The 23,266-nt window shown below is 46.8% G+C and overlaps 1 protein-coding gene across 1 annotated transcript in view; it reads right to left on the reverse strand.

Annotated features, from left to right (window-relative positions):
• DHRS11 (dehydrogenase/reductase 11) overlaps window positions 1-23,266 on the reverse strand; it is a 33,085-nt gene that overhangs the window by 8,006 nt on the left and 1,813 nt on the right. The window contains exon 2 of the mRNA XM_062592709.1: window positions 5,060-5,269. Within this exon, the coding sequence (XP_062448693.1) occupies window positions 5,060-5,269 (210 nt within the window). The remainder of the gene's footprint in view (window positions 1-5,059; window positions 5,270-23,266) is intronic.

The raw sequence follows: 23,266 nt of genomic DNA on the forward strand, positions 1-23,266 counted from the left end.
GTTTTGTACAGCATGGAGCACACTGGAGTTTGGGCAGCTGATGAGATGCTAACAGCAGGTCATTAGGTCAGATAGTTAATGAGGAAACCCCCAGATACTGCTTGTCAGAGAGCCAGGCAGAGGTGCAGCAAACCACGTGGCTTGCAAAGAGCTTCCCATGGATGAGTGAAGCCAAGTTCACACTACACCATAGAGAGGGCCAGCGTAAGTAATCCTAGAAGATGCAAAAGGTACAAATCTGGCATGCCGACTGCTGACATTTTGCTCAGCCGTAGCTGGGTAAGCCAAAGAAGGAAGGACAAGATAACACATCTGGTCCTTCAACACAGGATCCAGGCTCTTGCTCTTTGGACCAGCACTGTGGTTCAGTTAAGCTCAAAGCTGGCACACTGCAGAGATGATACATCTAACAAGCAAATGCCCTGACCGTCTGCTGGCCATAAAACAGAGTCAAAGTCTCCAGGAAGACTGAAGTATGGAAATTCCCCTGGCTGGCATTCAACAGCATGAAGCACCAACAGGTACATGAGATTGATGGGCCTGGTAATTCGCAAGCCATTTCAGCAGCAGTGTTAATTGCTCAGGTTGATAATGTTCTAGTTTTAAAAAAAGTGGCCGAAAGGTAGAAAATATTTGCAAAAGCCCTCTAGAAAGGATGTGACAGCTTCAAGGCAGGACACACTGGCAGGTGACAACTAATGGTAACTCACTTTGTTAACAATATCAGCAGGCCAGACGAGCCCAGAAAAACTACTGTGGAGTAAATAACTGGCAAGAACTAAATTTCTGATGAATCAGAAATCAGTTGCAACTAAATATGGGAGGAGCACTGGGAACAAGGCCATGTGGACAGCAAATGTAAGGATACATGAAAAGGCTGGCAATCATCTCTGAGAAACTTATAAACAGAAATGAGATAGACTAACCAGAACTTTCTAGAACAAAAGGACATGCAGCTGCAGTGGAGGAACATTAGTTTGGAGAGTAGAAATTAAAATCCACCCCCTTCTGCCTTTTAGAGATGTACTTACTGAGCAGCACACTCAAAAGACTAGTGGGTTCAGGTGAGGAATGTTCCAGTCCCTGCTTCTGTCTCAGTCGTTAAGTCTTACTCTTCACCAGCAGCCATACCTATGGGGTTTTGTCTAGCAACAGAGAAGCAGCCTGCTTATCCGATCGTATGTTAACATGGAGTACTCAGGCAACACAACAGGTATAGTCATCACCATCTCCACCCAAGCACACTGTGGTTGAGCGCAGTCACTGCTGGCTATCTCAGCTGTTGTACCTGGGGTCACAGAGAGAAATTCTCCAGCACCAGACCAAAGATCTACCTCAGCCGTGCAGGGCAGAAAGTTAGCAGGCATTTCAGCAGAAACTGCACATTGCAACCACCTCGGCACTGGAGCAAAGCCCAGACCAGGCAAGGCATTTCAAATCTTTTGAATTTCACAGCAACAAGGCCAAGGAAAGCGGGAGTAACCTGCTCCAGTTCGATATAACAGCCAACTAAGGAATCAGTCCTTTCAGATACAGATCTTAGCCGCTGTTCATAGGGAGAGCTGTCATGACCAGCAACACCCCTGCTTCGCTCCCTGCCTCAAGAAGTGCTGATGCCAGGAGAAACTGCATCTTTGGGGCAGTCACTCCCAGGCTCCACGTCGTCTCCGCAGGCCGCTAGAGGGTAACATCAGCCTAAAGCCAGGACCAAGGCCCAACTCCAATGCTGTGATTCACGCTGAGCAATGCCTCCTTGTGTGGGTAGAGCAACAACATTTTGACAACTTCTGGCAGAGCAAGATACTAATCAAGAGCCATGTGAGCAAGCCCAGAGCCCGTACAATAAGCCAGCCTGGCACAACAAAACCACCATCTGGAAGGCGGCAGACCTGGGATCGACACATAGTCTTTTCCCAATAGCGCCCACAGGATTTTGGAACTCTGATTCCATTTTAAAATGCAACTCAGGCCACTTAGGAGCCTAAAAACATGCCTGCAAAATGAGCAAGTCTTAGGGCAACATCACTTCTTGAAAAAATCTAAAGGTCACTTTTACAAATCTCATACAAGATGTTTTTCAGCACTTTTTTCTATTCTGAGAACAAAAGGTTCAAAGGTCCCTTAGCAAAGATGGCCAACACATCTGTGCTCTGCATTTGCAGAGCACGTTGCACAATACAGCAGGTCTGTGACTGCATAGGTGTGCAACAGGAATAAGTAAAATTTTTGAGTAATTTTTAAGTTTTATTTGCCAGGCTAGGAAAACAAAGGAACCTTCTTGTGGAAGTACCAGGCATTTCACTTCCCCAAACCAGGCTTTTCTAAGGCATCACAATGAGCATCCTAACTTTCAAGTATGCACAAAAAATCATGTTACAGAAAACACATCTATTCTTCTTGCTTTTAAATACCATCTGTGCAAAAAGCCTCACTGGCCAATGAATAATGCTGAGAAAAATCAAACCCAGTTACCCTCTTCAACTGGGAGAGGATGTGTGCTACAGCCCTTTGCACCTGGAACAGAGCAAATGGAGAGTTCAGCTCAAATTCCTGGCTGTAAAGGTCAGTAGGTAAAATGTGAAGGAGCTCTTCAGATCCCAGAGTGGAAAGGCAGTGTGTACACAGCACCTGGCCCTGGCTACTCCCATATGATTTGGAGATGACTGGAGGACTTTGCTCCTGCTACATGCTGAGCACAGCCTTGCACACATGTGGAGAGAAACTGGGCATTTGCTGGCTGGCAGCCTTGGGCTCAGCACTGTCAGAAAGCAACAGAAATGAAAGTCTGAACCTGAGACTGCAGCAGCCCAGGGAGAGTAAGTGCCTACAGATTTCAGATTCCCCTTGGGAATAAAAAGATCAGATAATAAGGATCTGAAACATTTAAAAAAAAGAAAGAAAAAAGAAAAAAGAGTAAGGATCTTAATAAGTAAATGATAACACTACTTCGATTGGTAGATATACAGCAAGAGGTTTTATAGAATGGGTATACTGAGAGGGGAATCTGGAAAACGACAGGCAGCCTCAAATCTCATAAAAAATGCATGGAAACAAAAATCAATTTGCCAAAAAGAAAAAATGCCTTTAATTTAAGGCCGTAAATGCCTTCTAAATCAATAGATCAATTGCTGCTTAGAAATTTTCCCTGTCTTGCATCCTAGAAGTACGCTGAAACCACCCCAGCTGCATCTCAGAGCAAATGGTGCTGCTCACTAACACCTTCCTCTAACAGGTCTTTGGAAAAAGCCTTCCCAGCTCCTGCTCAGCTCTGCAAAACCCAGTGGCAACCTTCCCCAGCCTGACCCTCTGAAAGCTCCAGAGCACGTAGAAGAAATGGTCCTGGCAAGCATTTCCCTGGGGCTGGCATGCCACAGCAAGGAGAGCTGTCAGTGCAGATCCTCCCAAACCCTGTTATCAGGCCAGTGGCCACATAGCCACAGCATGCTTGGAGAACAAGATCTCCAAGCAGGGAGATAACAGCAACGACAGTGACCAAGGCAAGGAGATTACAAGGCAACATGCAGAGCTGGATTTGTGGCAAAATAACGCTGGGAAGTGTTCTGCTTTACACCATCTCTGTCCTGGCAATGCTTCGCTCAGTTTTCCTCAAAACCTCCATGGCAACCAGGGGTGGGAGAGATACATCTGTGTGGGGACCTAAGGTAGGCAATCCACAAAAGCAGAGCTTGACCTGGCTGCAGTCACAACAGCGAGCAAAGCCACCAAAATGCTAAAAAGCACTTAATCAGCCACGATAAGGTGGCTCTCACCTTGACAGCAGGAGTCTCTGGCCTCAGTGTACTTTTGCCTCCCTGTTTTGCTTTACACAGCCTCCAAAATGGCTGCCAGATAGACCTCTGTTGGCCACCAGATCCAAGCTGATCCCATCGTCATTGAGAGCAGACCCTGAGCCTGCTATCCACGGAGAAGGGCCATGGAATAGGAGCAAAAGATGGAGAAGTCCCCAAAAGACATATGTCTCAGTATGGCAACACTCAGGTGGGAATGTCACTTGTAAATAGCATGATCCGTTCACGCACTCCAGGTGTGGCATATGAAATTGGTCCATCCACATGCAGCTCTAACCAGATTATGGGCAGAAAATGAGGCTATAAAAACAAAAGCATTACAGCTTCTTAAGTGAAAAAGAATCTGCCCATTTTACAACCCACTGCTATAACTACTTAACAGGATTAGCTACAAAAGCCAGTGCTTGGCATTTAATTTCCTGTTTAAGAAAAAATGAGGCTCCTTACCTTTTAGAAAGCCATTGAATGAAATGAAAAACACTACTGAAAGTAATACGCATTTCCATACCCTAAGGTTAAGGCATGTGGCTCAGCAGTGTGTGATGGCTGTTCAGTTCCAATGGGAAAGATGAGGGAGAGCTGATAAGCTTTCAGTCTTCATCTGAGGGGCAACAAACCTGGGCCTTGCCAGAGCCAGGTGGAAGCAGGCCCTCTGCTCTGCTTGTGTGAAATAAACAGATGAGTACAACAGTGTTGGAGCCAGCAGAAAGAGGCTCTGGAGCTGGGTTTCCTGGGGACACTGCAATGTCTCACGGGCAGCACAAAGCCCTGCCTGGGCAGCAGGCAAGGTACAGCAGTAGCTCTCCATCAGGCCGGCAAGTTCAGAGCTGCTTCAGACAACACAGCCACATGGTAGCAGCTCACAGGACACACAAACCTCTCTGCTGACAAAGAGTTCCATATGTTTTAGTCCTTAGACTTACTTTAACTGTAGTCCAGTTAAATACAGAAATCAAGCAGTCAAATACTGCAAACCCCAGTGACACAGCAACCTATGAATTTTATTGTACAGACAAGCTGAGCACAGTTTAGACAAGCAGGAAGCCAATGGGAAGGCTCTCCCTGTTCTGAGCATTTCCAGCATTCAGACTGATCAAAAAACAAAGAAAAAAAATGTGAAAAACATTTTCCTACTGCCTTGAACCAATTCCCGCAGGTAACTGTAATTCAGGGAACCCAGTGGTAAAAAGCCTGGCCATTGCGAAGATCTTCGCAAGCGCAGTTCCCACCCTCCCAGCAGCACTACTCACATCTATCATCATCCGCCAGCCCTCTGTCTTTCCCGAGAGCAGGGGCTCCGGGCGAGCCAGCCCTGCGTTGTTGATGCACACATCAACCCCCTGGTGAAGGGTCTTGATAGCAGAGAACATCGACAGGATCTCCTCTTCGTTGGAGAGGTCACACTTGTATGGGATGAGGGTCCCAGGATAACCAGCACTCTGGCATTCGGCTGCCAATTTCTGTGGAAGAGAGAAAGGAAGGAGGACAACAGTCATCAGCATCCTTTCCTCATAGAGGGACCTAAGAGACAGGTTGTGCTTTTCATCCTTCCTGCTTGCAATCATTGCTATTGTAGATCTGAGAGAGAGCAAAACCAAAGGACTGCAAACAATACCAAGGCCCAATGTTCACACCAGGCCCCATCCAAGCACAGCCAGAAACAGCCTTTCACAGGCGCCAAGGGTGAAGCAACGGGAACAACCTACTCCACCACTTACAGCAGCTGCAAAGTGCTCTGACCACTGCTCTTACAAAGCTTGACACTGGCCCTCCCTTGGTCTTTTCTCAACATAGATTCCCCAGCTGTGCTGCACAACATCTGCGGGGAAAAATGCACTGAGACCCTGCCTAGGCCTGTTGCCTCGGCATACCTAAGCACCTGATGTTAGGAGATGTGCCCTGGGGTCCTGTGCTGCTGACTAAAGTTGCATTTACTTTGCAAACCTAGATAATTTAGGCTGTAAGGCAACACCCTTGGGGAGCCTTCCCGAAGGACATCTGTGCTTGCGAAGCCGCCACACACAAGGAGGAGCAGAGGTGCAGCCCAGCAGCACGCCTGCCACTCCTGAGTTCTCCACAGCATTGGGGACTCAGCCATGGAGAAATAAAACCATCCGAGAGCGATTTCTTCACCAGCAACCCAGCCCCAGCCACCTAACACATCCTTTGGCGCCAGCCCTTCTCTTCGTAAGTGATAAACGTATCAACGATGCTTTTGTTTTCCATCACTGCAGAGGTAAATGATCCAACGCCACTCCCAATAAAAGGGAGCAAAGCCAGGTCTGACAGGGAGCAGGTCTTGCTTAAAGCAGCTTGCAAGAAACAACACGGGAAGACGACTGCCGGGAGAAAGGGACGCTCAGGCACCCCTGGAGTAACCACTGCTCAGGGTAAAGCAACAAACCTACTCCTTGCCAAAGCATACTCAACCACTGTCATCGACACAGAAAAGAAGAATGGGGCAGTTTTTCCTCTTTCACAGAAAGCCCACATAAATACCTTTGTGCTGGGTGGTCAGTGCAGATCTAAACAGTTTTAAATGAGCAAAGCCATATGCAGCCTGGGGCGTGTTTTTTAGCAGTATTTTCTTGCTTCTTAGCATTGTTCCCCCACTCCCTCAAATTAAAAGGCAAAATTCCATAAAGCAACAGCAATACATTCTGGGAACCATAAAAACCTGCATTTGTTCATTTTTCTGCACAAATGCTGCGAAGAGAAGCACCATTCACCCCATTATTCACCTCTGCAGTGGGAGCGAGGCCTTCCCAAGCAATGTAAATCATGGCCCCTTCGAAGCAATGGCTTCATCCACATGTATGCAAGAGGGGATCAAGCTCCTTGTTGTTTGACTCTCCCTCTAGGCACATGAGGAAGGAAATCTCCCAGGGTAATGCTAACATCAGCCCCAACTTCCCTGGGATCAATTATACCTTTCGTCATTAGAGAAGAAAAGCTTCCCAGCCTGCCACCTAGACACTGCCATGCCCAGCTCCCCGGCATTTGCTCTCGGGAAGCCACTGCAGACCAGCTGCGCTCCCCACAGGGGCTTCAGGGACCCCTAACGGGACCTCCATCAGTTCCTGCGCTTGCAGCACCCAGGGCAGCTCATTCAGCCATGTGTTTAAAAACACATCCCTGGGTTAATAGAGCATGGCAGGCTTCCCAGCAAGGCTGGCACTGGGGAAGAATCATTGAAAATGCTAATTAAAAAAATACGATAACAATAATCTTGAGATATATTTGTGAGTCTAGCGCTTCAGTCTATAAGTTATTAAACTTAAGGACATGTTCTGTGTTTGTCCACTACCCGGAGCAATATAGTTTGGGATGAGCAGGTGCTGGCAAAATACTAATAAATGCCACTGTAGCCGCAAGCTGGAGGGGGCCAGTGGCGGCCAGCACAGGCTGCGAGTCTCCCACACTGCTGCACAGATAAAGGACAGGGCAATCGCATGCCTTACAATTCCTCATTAGCCATTATCAACAATTATTCCAAGCATCCAGATCTTTCATCCAACTAGACGATATAAAGCAAATGCAAGGCCAAGAGCTGCTGCCGGCCGAGCGCGCTAACGATGCAGCAGCCACCGCACCAAACTCTCTGGAGGACGCCCTTTCCACCCTGACGCTAATGAGAAACAGCGTCTCGGCTCTGATGTGTCATATTGGAGACAGTGACAGCTTCCAGCGCTAGGCGAGAGCCACGTGATGTCTGGTTTCTGCAGAGATGGACTCTGGCTACAAACATCCACCAAATCACTCCAGTGCGGTTGCCTGCAGATGTTTCACCAATGTGACATTTCAGGGAGTATAATAAAACTCACGTCCTGTCAGGGGGAGGTTCCTGTCCCCTCGTGGCTCTTCCCTGCGTGCCCAAGGTGACTGTGATTCGCAGCACTCTACGAAAGGAAGAGCCAGGCCCAGTGTAGGAGGCCCTCAGCAAGAAAAAAAGCACACGGGGCAGCCGGCATGGCACCTGCAGCGACACCGGGGAGCTCACGCTGCACGGGAGGGACAGAGAGTCCTTCACTTACCAGGAGCTGCGGTGTCACCTCCCAGGTTGGTCCGACCCTTCTAATGACCAGCCCCACCACAGCACCTGCAGAGTAAGTCCTGCGTTTCAGAGAAGGGAGTTGCTGAACCAGCCTCGCTGTCTGTACCGCCACGCTGGCCTAGGACATGGCTTGCTCTAATGAAAGCAGGAGTGACAAACTAGCGCATCAAAGGCGTCTGTCTCCTGGGGAAAGTCGGCAAGCCCGGAGGTCCCCTGTCCCTTCAGTTCAGCAGAGCTTGTCTCTTCTCAGCTGTCGCAGAAGCAGACTTGCCCCCCAAAAGACCCAGCACTTGTGACACTGCAGAGTTTATCAGCCAGATAAGTGTCTAAGCTCTGTAACAAACATTCGACAAAAGGGAAAAACAGAAAAACTGGAAAGAGAAGGGGAAAAAACAGGGTGAGCACGACACCTGCTCACTCTGTCTAGGCTGGTGGGAGAAGTCACATGGCTGCATCGTTTCACAAACACTGGGGCACAGGTGCTGGCTCCCGCCCTGCCGGCCTCCAACGCGTGCCATCGAGCAGAGCCGCGTGCCAGCGCACAAGCAGAGCCTTCAGACTGTGGTCCCTGAAGTTTTCCATGAATCAGCTCTCTGTCCCTGAGCCAGCACAGCACAGGACAGTAGTGTCACTTGGGCACTCTGCGCTTGTTCTCATCCCCGGCCCTCAGGGTTACAAGGGAGCCTGAAAACTTGGTTAGAGGCCACAAAGCACAAAACGGGGGAAAATTCCACCTGAAGATGTGAATTGACTCCTAACTCTAAATCACAAATCTGCTGCTGGCCCTAGCCCTCCCAGGGATTTTCTTGGTGACAGCTTTCTCAAACCCAAGTTTTGCACAGAGCAGAGCTTGGCATCCGAACTGAGAGGAGGACAGACACAAACCATGATCTCCAAATCCCCTCAGTGTCCAGAACACATTTATTTTAATTGCTCTGGGATAAACAGCTCTGTTAGGTCAATGATTTTCAACCTTTCCCAATATCTAAAAACACTGCAGAGGTATTGCAAGTCCCTAAACAGTCGCTTTAAGCTTTTCTGATTTGTCTCTTATCGCTCTCAGCAGCAATCCATAGGTCTCCAAGGATCCCACAGATCACAAGCTGAAACCAGCCTGAGTCTACAGATCTGGTCCAGAAACTGCTGTACTTTCTGGGTATCACTTCAATGAAGGCATTGCAATCATACAAGAATTACTATTATTGCTCTCACAGAAGCAAGCAAGAAGGGGATGAACATGCTGAGTTCAGCCCAGAGATCAATACATCCCAACAGCACTGAGCTCTCCAGAGAGCTCTGCTTGGGCTAAGCTAGATGATTTTTCTGTCCAACAGAGAAGAAAAGGTGCCCCGGGACTGAATTATACCTGCCCTCCATCCTCTCAGGAGTGTTTTCACCTTGTTCTATATGCCATCTTGTTGACTGTATATCGGTAAAGTTTGAAAAACATATACTTTTTAAAAGATCAGAATAAACACTTGAGAAAACTGTTTAGGAACAATATGCAAGAGTAGCATTTAGAAAACTAAAAGCAGTATGAAGAGCTGCTGCAGTATGTTAAACTGCTCCAGAGATGGGGCCTTACTTGCTTCTACAAGGATACAAAAAGGAAGAAAAACAAACAAACAAACAAGAAAATAGTCAAGAGCCCATGTTCTTCACAACCTGGCATCAAGGTGACAGCTTTAGAGCTCTCTCCATCTTGCTACCCCACCTCTAGTTCTCCGCAAAGGAATCCATCCTATTCAGTATTACTAAGTACTATTGCAAAAGTGTCAGATACCATCAATTTTTGTTCCTGATATGCCAGACTACAGACAAGAGTAGGGTCTTGGTTTGCTCCTGGAACAGGACTGGCATCCTGGCTTATCCTGCAATCACTAGGCTCTGTTTTAGCTATTTAATCGAAAGCTGTGTTTAGTTGTTGTTCCAATGGCGTCTTCTATTTTCGCTGCTGGTGTTGGCATTCATTGCAGCTGGAGCAGGGTGCTGTCTCTCGAAGTTAATGTACTCACATACAGAAAATGACAGCAGGGCACCAGTAGTATCTCCAGGCTGATGGCCACAGTGCGTTTGGAGCTGCAAGAGGAAAAGCTGGCAGCCCATGGTAGGACACAGTCTGCCCGAACTCGGTCCCACAGCACATTAGCACAGCACAGAGCTTCCCACAGGGGCCATTAGTGCTGGGCTGGGGCAGGGAACGGATACTGCCACCAAAATCAAATCAAATCACAGTAATGATTTTGAAAGATAAGAAATGCTAGCAGGAGGAATTTATGCATACAAAACCTTCCTTGTACCTCCTAAAAGAGGACTCATGCCAGGAAACTGGCCCAAAGGAACAAGGGCCCTGCAGCACAGACGTGAAAGGCCAGACGAGTGCTTGTGGCCCAGAGGGAAAACGCCATGTCTAATATCACAGTTTCCATGTCCAGCTGTCTCGCACCTCTCGGTATATAGCACAGCTCCTCCATAGAGGCAGATGGGGTCCAAACACCACGGGCCATGGCACAGCAACCTGAAAGAAGGAGTGGATGAAACAAGGGATGGCCTGGCTGCTAGTGGCTGTCATGGCAGAGCTGCCCATCCTGTTTTCCCAGGAAATCTCATTAGCTCATGGTTTAGATAACCAAAGAGAAAGCTCCTTCTCACAACTGGTCAGAGAAATCTGCCCACAAATATCTCCCCAGATCCTTCTTTTCCTGTTTGGTTTCTTACTGCCTCAAATAGGAATCAACGTGGGTTCTTTCATTTCTCAGGCTACACTTGTGTTAACAAATTCTCTTTGAAAATGAAGTGCTGAACACCGCTGACAGCCACACTGAGCCCAATGTGCTTCACATATCTCTAGAATAAAGAGGCATCACAGGCTCTTCAAAGAAATGTCAACTGCGGGCAAGTTTGCAAGAGGAGATTTACGTAAAGTAACTCTATGAATTAGGGAGCTTGCAGTATTTTTCCAGAGCATCAATTAGATCACCCAATTAATGCTCATTCCATTTTAAGTACGACACACACAAGCGGGGGAGGGGGGAGAAAAGCTATTTTTCCAGGTTTCACAGGCAACCTAGGAGTGACCAAATAACACAATACAGATAGAGCTGAAGGCCAGTGCACCTTCAGCAGCTGGAGATGAAGATTTGAGACGCGAGCTAAGCAACTCTGCACTCCACCATGGCACTGGATGCTCAGAAATGCATAGTCTGGTGCCTGCTGTACTTGTACGTATAGGAGAATACAACATAAAGAAAAAATAATTATACTATACGCTAAAACATTTAACCCTCATTGCTATGGATGCAACCCCTCACCTTTGCAATTTTGGTACACTAACCAGTATCAACACAGCACTGGGCAAATTTTGTCACATCCAGGAGAGACCAGCTTTTCACAAAGGGCATCTAAACTATTAGTGTGATTTAGTGAGCCAGTATCACAGTCCATACTAGATACACAGGGTGATGTGCTTCTTGCTTAGATACCAATTTTTCCATTGACATCAGTGCGATTTATCTCTATTTACAGCAGGGTGGAATGAATGAATGAACAAAAAGATGACGACAAAAATCAAATGCCTACACATAAGAGAGACAAAGAAGAATACCTGGTCATGATGTTTACTGTATATTATTTAGTTGTCTGTTTTTAAATGTCTTACAAGGATGCTGCACATTTATGGGATGTTTTGCTCACATTAAGAATAAGCCAGTTCTCCCCCAAAAAGGGTTAATGCTTTTTATGCACAAGACGCTTGTAACGGGCACAGAGCCATGCATTTAGAATCACTCATGGCAAAAGGGTTTAACAAAACTAATTGATAAAAACATTTAAAGGGACTCTTAAAGAGATGAAAAAAAAAAAAAGAGTCACATAGGGTTTTATTTGGCAAACTATCCTATTAAGTTCAGACACATTTAGTTCAAAGAGATTAAAGCCACAAGAAACCATTAGGTAATTTTTAGTCTGACCTCCCAATCATTGCAGGTACTTGCATCCTACTGATTTAGCTTGTGCTTAAATACATGGCTGCCTTGAGAAAGAAACTGAAGCCACCCCAATTATTTTTGCTAGTTGAAGGAAATGAAGGAAAAAAAAAAAACCTAACAAATGGCATGGCATCAATGGTGAAAGAAAACTGGAGCCTTACAAGTTGTTTCATTTTACTGACTGGCAAGTTTGAAGTTTCTTTTAATTAAGATTTAATATCAGTACAACAGTATAATAGAAGATATATTCAATGAATAAAGCACTGGATTAGATTTTATTCTGGCCATTTCTGTAGCATGCTTAGTGACCACAGACAAAAATTCAAAGTTCCATTTCCTCATGTGAAAATCAGAAATTACGATGTGCAGCCCCTTCCTAAAGTACCCAGATACCGGGGACTTTTTGCCTGCACATGAACATGTACATTACAGACTTCATATTTCTTCCAGTTTCTTTTGTATGACTCCAGGCCTCCAGAAAGGACCCCCAGAGGAGTCTAAAAAGAGCTTTCAAATGAATAAAACAGTAAAGTGACTCTTTCTCACATTCTCAGGCTTTAAATCAATGCCTTTACATATTGTTTGCAAATTGCTCCTGCTCGGATCAGATCATCTTCTGTTCCAAAATGCAAGGAAGAGCAGTGGGTGGAAAAGCAAACACACGTGGCGTTCAGTTGGGGGCACCAGTACCAACACCTAGTGCAGAGAAAGAAGGATTAGCACTATTTCTGGACAGTTTACTCTCATCCTAAACATACTGTACAAAGATTCACTTGTGGCACACAAAATCAGCACTCATAAAATAAATAACTCAGAAAAAATTAGATGTTGTTTTGTGAAAAGGTGGGGGGGGGGGAATGGGGAATTTCATGGACTGATTTTATGTCTATTTACTTCCAGCAATGAGAAGCAGAAAGAGGTACCTAGGGGGTAACAGCCCCAGCCAGGTAGTTGTCACCACGGTCACTGCCAGGCTGCAGAGCATAGCAAGGAGGGGAACTACATATTTGCAATACTGCACGAGATATTTTATCTAGATTTGTTGAGTGCCACTAAAGGGGCTCGCGTTTGTCACTGCTTTCATCACTGCTTCAGCTATGTATTTTGCATGGGAAATTTTAACCCCTGCAGAAACAGTCTCTGAAGACAGCTTGCACTGTGCAAACCGAGTCTCTGGATACCGTGACAAATCACAGTCTCGCAGAGATGCTCATAATGACACGGCTTCATGTTTACTGGATATTCCCAGGTTTTCTCCCTGTGTCTCCTGCAAGCTCCACATTGGCTTAAACTACGAAGGCCAACGCCAGCTCCTCAGAGCTGAGGACAGCAAACAGCACGGCCGCATGTGGGGACTGCTCTCTTCCCAGAGACACGAACAGCGAAGGTTTGGCTGAACAGCTAACGTCACATTGGCCATCACGCACCGTCCAAGTTCCCACACCATTTTCCCAAGTCAAAGCCATTTTTAAAGGTCTGAACCAATATCTGCTGGAAGGATGGAAAATGGTTCCTCCTCTTTTCCCAGCAAGCATCATCTCATGTCCATGAGTCAAACATGGCCTAGGAAATTACCCATCTAGTTTTGTCTCGGAACTTAAGCTTGACTCCCTATCCAGTTGAACAACCATATCCTCCGAGCACTGTTAATTGTCCTGCTTGACTGCTGAAGAGTCACACTGCTTTTTTCCAAGCCCTCTCTGCCGTCTGTACTTTTCAGTAGTTAAATATTCAAGACACTTTTTTCTAGTTCACTTAATTTTAAATTTCTAGTTTCACACATGCAAGTCAAATCATTCCATTTATATTGCCCCGAATGTCTCTGCTACCTTAAGTCATTCAAACAATTGCTCCTTACGTCAAGACTGAAGGCATTTTTTTCTTTTCTTTTCAATGCTTGCTCAGATCGTGTTGCTACAGGCTGGAGTGGGGGAGGAGGAAATACGCTGCTCCTATTGTGACAGCTCATTAGAGCAATATTTCTTGCTTATTCTGAGGTGTGATTACCCAAAAATGAGTCTCATATGTACCTGCCCGTGCTTCAGCTCCAAACTGCACAAAGCAGATTTGCACACAGCCAGGCATATAGGTGTTTTCTCTCCTCAAAGGACTCTCACATCCTTATTAAGACTGAAGCTAATGTATTGAAATGGCACATGTTCCTCGGCCAGACCTTGCCTGTCTTGGCAAGGAGGGCTGAGAGGAAGGCTGCGTTGCTCCAGCACACCCGAGTGCCAGCACGCAGCAGACCAGCAATTCCTGCATCACAGTCCAGATCATCGGCAGTTTAAGCATAAATTTCCAAGGCAACCTGTGTATACCCTGCTGCGCGCACGGGCTCCCAGGGCAGAGCGTAGCCTTAGTTTCAGTCCATGACAGCCAAATAACTGCACATACCTTCTGCGGCATCCTGAACACAAGCCATCACACTTCCTCTATGCTTAGGGAGTTACGATATATATATTTTTTTTAATTAAATCAAACTCCACCCAATCTCACAGCAGGCAATACGGAAGGTCTGAGATGCCTAGTGATATCTAGAAAATCTTGGGCTTGATGTGAGATTTGTGAAAACCATCACTGCATACCCACCCCGAATAACCAGATTTTAACAGCACAATTCACACTGATGCATAGAGGGGCAATGGGAAAAAAGGAAGACTGGGAAAATTGGGATGCAACATACCAGAAACCAGCTTAAGGCTTTCTTAACAAAACGTGCAGTGCTCTGGACTATTCCCCCAGGAAAGTGCTAGCAATAGCATCTTTTGAGACATCTCAATATACAAGAGCCTTAGAAAAAGGCCATGAAGAGATGATTGCTTACATTCCTGAGAGATGATCTAACACTCTTCTATGCCAATATTCTTAGGGTCTCCACCAAATAAAACATTCAATATATGTAGAGAGAGGATAGACATCACGAACATTAGATTCTGCAACTTTGTACTTTGGTGACAGTAGCTGCAGTCAGCCAGTCCCTTCCTCTGCAGCCAGCATCGCACATCACAGTCCTATACAACAGCAGAGCAGTCTGAGACCTCCTATAGAGGTAGCCAGTATACTGGCTGCTGTTCTTAAAAATGCTCTTCTGTAAGGACAGCAGCTATAAACCATTGCTAAGGCTATGAAGTCCAAAGAAACTAAGGGGAAAGAGTGCACACCTGACATGGCCACTTTCTAGGAAGCAGAATGCATATATACAGCCCCTTTCCTTGTCCCTTTTGACACACAAATACAACACTGGATCATCCTTGGAAAATCTGAGCATCAATCGCTCCTCTACAATAAAAGCACAATGTGGCAGCTGAACTTCCTTGCATTTGGCCAAAACCTACACCTCGCTGCAACAAAACAGGCTTGCCAGTGTGGCTGTCTGCTGACGGGCTGGAAAACACCCAAAAACTATCATGGAAAGGGCTGTACCAGAACAGCAGGTCCCTACTGTCAGATCGTAAGACCAGCCTTTTCCCCTTTCAACACTCCACAGTGCAGTCCCTTTTTCTCCTTTAAAGTTTCCACACACACAGAGGTGGATATGTTCCCGCACTCGCCCCCAGTGTCGTTCACATTGCAGCAAACATTTCTGCTGGGAGGGTAGGGAAAGAGCTGCAGCCCTCACACATTTATCTCTGTCTCATCGACTCCTGTTTTGCACCCTTATAATCCTAAATGAATCCTTTTCTGAAAAGAAAGATTAACACACACTTGTAAAGGAGCTGGCCTTTGCTCACAGGCTCCTAATATTCCCCAGAAGCAAAATTCAGATGACAGGCCCTGAATTTTAACACACTTCAGATTTATGACCTAGGGACAAGCAAGATGAAGGCGTCAGCACACAGTAGCACACTCGTATTCGGAGCAAGCAGCAACTACAGCACAGACTGTAATTTCAATTGCTGAGCAGCAAATGCAGCTGCAAGCGCCACACACAATGATTAAACATCTGCACAAGTGCCAACGTGACAGCAGGTGACTGGACGCAGCGGGCCCAGTGCTGGCCGCACCTATGCTGATGCTAACCCAGAGTTAAGCAAGCAGCCTCAGCAGAGTCGCATCTGACTTCCACTAGTTTAACAGAGACAAAAAGTCTGTCTGAAGGAGCAAAACTGCAGGTCCTCTGCTTCTGCAGCCACTCTAATCCCATTTTACCCAAAATCACAAGGTTAGGCTTAAAAGCCATCCAGGACCGACTGAGGCAAATGAATGATATTGTCAGCATGGAAGTTACTATTAATATTTCTCACACAAATGCTAGCAGGAGCTAGGGTTAAATCTCAGCTTAAGCACAGTCAATACTTTCTGCAGAGCTTTAACTACTAATGGGCTTCAGGAAATCAACCACAGTCTTTACTCCCCAGAGCTGGGCCAGCTGCATTTGGCCCTCCCTGCCCCAGCATGCTCTCCATAAAGCTGAAAGAGGGATCACAAAAACCCCTCTGTGTCTGAACACTGCTCTATAACAGCCCTCCTACCTCTGCAGAGCAGCATTTTTCATATCTTGCAGAGATAAAACTGAGGCACAGCACAGTTACCTGATCTGCCCCGGGCTACGCGAGACGAGAGGGGCAGAACAAGCATCCCTCCCCACATTTTCAAAAACTTTGGAAAGCTTTGGTTATTATGTATTTTTAGCAGCATACCAACAAACAGAGCTTGCATATAAAGCTACAGCCCAATACCTCCTGCCTGCTGCGGTCAGGAGATGAATCGGGAGCTGCTGCAGGGGTTGTGGGGCAGCCTTCACTGTGAGCCCCTCTCCCAGGGCTGGAGCTGTGATCAGAAGATGCCCCGTTCATAAAGATGGGGCTGCCACACCACAGCTCTGATAGCTCACGTCAGCGGAAAAGAAGCGGGGAAGGAGGGGCTGCTGCAGGTTTTAAAGCATTTTGAGGGGGAAGGAGGACAAATCAAGCCAGGCTTAAGAGCAAGTCTTCCCCTCACCCCCCAACCTCATTAGCTTCAAGGATGAGGTAAATTGTGAGGACAGTGAAGCATTTGTTCCTGCTCAGGAGAGCAATTACAGGCTCTCTTCCATATTTATCAGGGAAGGATCTGGTCAGGGACAAGTGGCAATAAAAGCACCTTAGAGGCCTTGAGTGTCCAATGTCATGAAGCTAAGGCCTTCGCCAAACACAAAACAAACCCTCAAGGAGGCCAAGGAAATTCTGAAGGTCATTGGTTTAAAAGTAGCCTGGGTTTCAGGAATAACATGCCTGGAATTGCTTCTGTTGCCTTAAAGCAAAGAAAAGAAAAGGGGTGGGAGGTGGCTGCCCCACCACCCAGCAGCTCTGCATGCCTTGGAAGAGCCTGAAATGGGTACTCTGACAGAGCCCCCACAAATACTTTCCTTGAACACGGACAGACCCTGCCCAGGGAAGATGAGTCTGAGAATAACGAGATCTGTAAGGAACATCTGGAAACGCTCTTGAGGGACAGCAGTGGCATGAAGGGGCTCATCTGCCTTTAGGAGGGGAGGCTTGAGCTGGTGGCTAGGGAGGAGAAGATCTGAAAAGCCCACAGGGAGTGCTAGCAAAGTGTCGGCAAGGTAGATGGCAGCCAGCGAAGCAAGATGGGCTTCATGGAAATCTTCAGCCCTTTTGGCAGCTGGGAACGTGAGTGCGGTGATGGTACAGCCTCTCAGCCCACACTGTGATAAGCCCAAGGCTGCCTTAGGTGCAGACAGGCTACTGTGGTCCCAATAAACTAAGAGCTTATGCTGAGACAGGAAAACCAGCAGGGAGATTCAAGAAGGACCAAGAAAATAATTTTACCTCCATGTTCTAGACGTGATTTGCATGCAACATAATTAAGTTCCATGTTCATATATTGTGAGACAATCTACCCATTAATTAGCTGCCTGAACACTCCCTGAAGCGCTGAGGGGGTCAAGGGCCTCTCCTCCGTGTTACAGTGATAGCCACGGCAGTTGAGGCGATCGGCAAACCATGGTGACACAGTTGGCAGCCACGGTGGGCGGTGGCTCTAGGGACTTCCCGCTCCAGGTGGAGCACGACTTCCGGACACGGAGCCAGAATCCAGGCAGCACCAAGGGACACCAGCTGGTTCGGCAGGGCTCACCATCCCACGCAGCAGGGCTCTGCGTCATCTCTCCCCTCGCCAGCGGGAATTCTGCAGCTATCTTAACGGGAACAGCAGCAAAGCGTTAAATGGCTATTGGGGATGCTCAGCCATCAGGAGGAAGGCCCGGCTGTTTCTCCCCCCTCCCACGTGGATGCAGCTTTGCTTAAAGAAGAGAGCACTAATCTCTTCAGAGATTGCACTGCTAGAATCTGCAATCAATAGCTCAGCTTATCAAAGGCGATTTCTTAGGCAAGATCTAACCTTGACAATGCAGTCCCTGGTTATAAATGTTACCTTTGATCAATAACTGTTACAAATGCATTAGAATTAATTGGTTAAACCTTGCGATTCAAGTCATATTTTATTGTTTCCTGCACAGCTATCTCCCCTTCTCCTCTCAACATGGAAATCCTTTTTTTAAGAGCACAATATTCATTATTAAGGCTCCCCGAAATCGGCCATTGCTCACGGAGGCCTCACCTCCCTGTGCTCGCCTGAGCAGCCTTGTGTTGTCCTGCTTTCCCAGGACAATCGCGCTAAGGAGCAAGGCTTGCACTTTTCACGTCGGCATCATCCATTACAATCCCATGCTGGTGACAGAGTGGCCAGTTGCTGTTTCAGAGGATGTCTGATGGTCTGTTGGGAGTGACGAATGTTTTTGTTATCTGGTCCATGGTAGACCCAAGAAGCTCCCGTCGTGCACCTGAGCAGACGGCGCAAGAGCACGTGGCAGGCACGTGGGCAGCCAGGGCTGCCCAGCTCTGTGCATGCTGTCCCTACGCTGCCACCCTGCGAGTTCAGCTATTTTCAGCGGAGAAAAAGGGCTGCAGGAGCCAGCTCCCACACTCTCGGAAAGAGTCTTTTACAAGTGATAAATTAACAGTACATAGGAAAAAATAAAATAAAGTGACAAACTCCCCTCGCCACTCCAGAGCAACCTGTCAAAGGAGCTATCCAGCCACTGAAGAATTTCTGGCAAAACTGAGAGCAGTGGCATGAGTTCCGCCACAAGAAGAAAAAGGACATGCTTCCCCTTTCTCAGGTGATGCTTCCCATCGCCTGGCCGGTCCCCGATGACAAACAGCAGAGCTGAACTTTGCTTGCCAAACTGGCAGCGAATCCAGCCCAAGCAGCTCTGGTGCAACGCTCATGCAAGCCACGTCCAGAAATGATTGCACAGTCCTTCCAGTTGCCCTGGAAGCAGGGATGTAATCTCACCTGACATGCCAGCCATACCAGAAGCCAGCCCTGAAACAACCCTCTGCTCCCCAGAGCCAGCAACTGAGCCTACACAGATGCTAAATGTTAGGAAACCCGAGGTAGCAATGCAGACAGCTCCCGAACTCAGCGCCAACGGGATTGGGGAACACTAGCCACACTGCATCAACCCAGGCCACTATCTCCTTGCCAGCCCCACTGCCTGCAGCACAGCAGTGAGGACACGCTTAAAACCTATCGTGTCCAAAATGTGGCAGCGATGCCCTCGGCCAAGTGGATGGGACGCAGCTGCTGACCCCAGGCTCTGACATGGAGACTGGAGAGAGAACTCCTGCCACCACTTTTGCCATTCTCTATGAATGTAAAAATAAATACATAAAACAAATATAAAAATTCAGCTAGTGTGACCCATCTAGCCAGTAGCATGTTCTGTAACCACGGGGAGGGGAATCTTCAAAATCAAAACGAACCAGAAAGAAAACCAGTGCATTTTCAAATGAAGTCTGCAAACAGAACACTGTGCTTAGAAGCACCTGTCCTAGCAAACAGCCCTCTCCCACCCATTGTGCTCTGCTAACAATAAACCCTTTCAAGCTGGAAGACTCTTTATAATGTGGAAGTAAAACAACACTGACCAGGATCCCTTGGAAAATGAGGCCACAGAGCAGCAGGCTGCCCAGTGGCACAAGGACAGCCTCAGCTCACAGCGTGTGGGGGTTCCCTCCCACTGGCACAGCTCTTCCTAAGACTCTCCTCGCAGGGATGCAGTCTCATCCGTTCCTGTGCTCTAACAGGTGACACCAGGTCCCTGAGGTGCACAGTGGGCCCGGCAATGCACTGCAGAGAGGGCATGTATGAGCAAAATGGAGCCAGTGAGACATCCCAAATTCATGTGCCAGGAGTCACGCACAAGCCATCAGCACAGGAAAGCAACCCTGCACCAGCAGTCACGCTTGCACTGTTTTGCACTGCTGGACTATTGTTGCTGCAAGAAGGCAGCCACTAAATACAGATTTCTGGAAAAAGTCAGGAAGAAGAAAGTTATCTAGCTGGTAAGAGCCTTCTTGTGGAGACATCAAAAGTGATGCTCTGCCTTTTGTCTGCAGGATGGAGTCACCACAGCTTAATGTGTTACCATATATCACCTGAGCTACAGTAAGCTGTTAAATCGCAGCAAATCTTATTGCTGCTAGATGCTTGAAATCCAAGTAATCAGTGACAGTCCCCTGTAAAGCAGGGACAGCTTCCACCAGTGCTTGGTCTTGCAGAACACTAAAAACTCTTGGCTAATTCACTAAAGCACTTGAGCTCACGCCTGACTTTAAACACATGTAAATATCTGAGGAGCAAAAAACACTCTGTAAGACCATATGCCTGAAAGTATGTGACAGCTGATAATACCTCTCAGCTTCTCATTTAAAACCAGCTTTCAAGTCAAATTATCTTGTGGCATACAAGAGTTAAAGAAAGCCATTTAACTTATATTTTATTTCACTCAGTCTGATTATATAAAAAAGTCACTGTCAAACAACCCACACAAACAGCCTTCACTCACAGAAGTGGTAAAATGAACCAGGAACAAAAGGCTGTTGTAGAGAAACACGACTGAGCAATGCTGGTGAATGAAGGCTGCAGGTGGGCCAATGATGTATTTTAAACAATCACAACTAGTATTATTACAGAGGGGAAAACCAGCTGCCAAATCAGGCTTTTTACCATAAGATGTGACCCGAAAAATTCCAATATGATTTTCAAACAATAGGAAACACCATACCATTGGAGTCAACTGCAGTCCAACCCAACAAAAGTTGTTTGCGTTGCTTTTTGACAGAGCCACTGGAAGGAAAAACAGACTTTTGCAGGTTTTTAAATTCGTTCTAACATATTTTTTATTTCAAAGTCAAAGAAAGAGCACTGGAATCATGACATGGGTTTAACTTTGCAATTCCTTTGTAATTTTGCCTCAAGTCCTTATCTGAGTTTCTGAGAGACTAAGAAATCTTCACATAGCATTTATAGCCCAGGTTAAATTCCCCACTAGACAACATACTCTGTGTCACCAGTTTACAGTAGATTATTAAAAAAAAAAAAAAAAAAGTGTGTATCAAGGTAGTTTATCTCAAAGTGGATGACTAAAGCGTAATGTTAACAAAAACATATGCTTTATGTCAGAGAATGAATACAGCATTCCTGTTTCATTTTTAAACTTTACCATTTACACTCCTCCCTCTTCAAGATAGCTTGACGTATATTTTGGGTTCACTCCTCTACACACTATCATTCACAGGAGTATACAGCTAATCATTCATCTTTAATACAGCAGCAAGATTTGTCCTGTAGCAACCAGCACTGCAAAGCTCTCCCTTACGTGCAACTCTTATCTGCACAGCCTCTCTGGCAAGATCAGACCCACAGCTCCTCCGTATTGCTCTGGCCCTTCCATCTCCAGCTCCGGGGAGGCTGGCCTCATGCATCAGCACAGCTTTCCCCTCTGCCTTTACGTGTGAACCGCTCTCCTCAAATTAATGCATCCTTCAAATCCCGGCCTTGCCTCCTGGGGGGATGCCTCCCTATATCGCAAGATCAGCAGCCAGAGATAAAGACAAATGCGTTTTCTGGATAGATCTAGTTATACAATAACTAATCAAGATAGCAATACGCTCTCAGAGCACTGGGTGTGCGAACCTTCCCGCATCTTTTCTACTCTTTGGTACAGTCAAACCCCTCGGATGGATGGGAGCCTTCCTAGCAGCTCGCTGGGGCCTTCTCTGCGTCATCCTCCAAGACACAGTCACCTGCTTGGCACACAAAGCCAACCCTGCTTTTCAAGACCACTTCTTACAGCCATGTTCAAAGTCCCAAGTCCCAGGGTGAGCTCAATAATCTGAAACCTGAATACCTTTTTTTTTTTTTTTTTTTTTTCCCAGCAGCTCCTGGAGGAAAGCTGCTGTAAACAGCTCTGCTCCAAAGGCATGGTGGAACTCAGTATGAAATCCCATCTGCGCTGATGCAAGTGTTCCTGGGCAGCTAGTTTGATATGCCGGACCTGTTCCTGGAGTGACCAAGGACCCCTTTAAGTTCCCCCCACTTTCCCTTCTCTGAAGCAAGCAGCATCTCTTGGATTTTCCTCCTCTTTAAGGAAACATATCGCATAGTAAACCAGAATAGTAATAGAGTAAAATGCAGCCCAGACACCTACTAAAACAAACGACCACGATTCAAACATGATTTGGTACTCAGAGAGCACAGGAAAAGGAACCGACTGGGAACAGACATTAGCTGCATTGTTTAACAGAAATTTTTGAGACACTACAGTAACAAAAGACTTAGAAGGTACAGAATAGTCAGCCCTACTCAGGACATTGATGTATGGCAGCAACCTGGATAAATCATCTATACAAACACGCATTGCATTCTGCGCATATATAAACAAAAAGGCAAAACCTTTAGAAGAGTCTACTATCTCTTAAATCTATATTGTACTTCCGTGAAAAAAAGCTCGAGAAAGGAAGGTTTTCAAAAACCATCTGTGGCACAGAGGGAAAATAAAAGTTTCATTGATTTTCATCACCAAATTTCTTTAGCATCTCTTAAAACATTTCCCTTAAATTTTCATGCAACAAACAACTTGAGTTGCACAACAACCTGGAAAAAATCAAACTGTATTGCAGGAGAAGCATAAAGCTCAGTTAAACTAGTCGAGCTGTTAAATCGCCCTGCTCCTCCCATAACAGTGTACACCACCCCACGTGCAATGGGGACTGTGCAAGGCGGCCCTGCGTGCCTGTTCCTCCAGAGCTCCCCATCCCCAGGTGCGCAGCTGGGCACACAACTGGACGGTACAGACAGCTTCCCCCAGGCCGAAGCACTGAAGGGCACAGCCCACGCCACCGGCCAGCCACTTCCTAGGGCCAAAACATCGACCATCTCTGGCTGCCGGATCCTAGGCAACCCCAGCCTTGCCGACGTGCCCATCAGGCCCCAGCAAACTGCAGATGCATTTAGGGGCTCCCTTGCTGGGGAGCAGGGTCGGCCAGCAGGAAGAAAGGGCTAAGCAACACAACCATAGGAAAGCTATTAATTGGTTCTGGGAACTAGGCAGGAGTGAAAATGGC

This window comes from Rhea pennata, chromosome 20 (assembly GCF_028389875.1).
Source record: "Rhea pennata isolate bPtePen1 chromosome 20, bPtePen1.pri, whole genome shotgun sequence".
Taxonomy (NCBI): domain Eukaryota; kingdom Metazoa; phylum Chordata; class Aves; order Rheiformes; family Rheidae; genus Rhea; species Rhea pennata.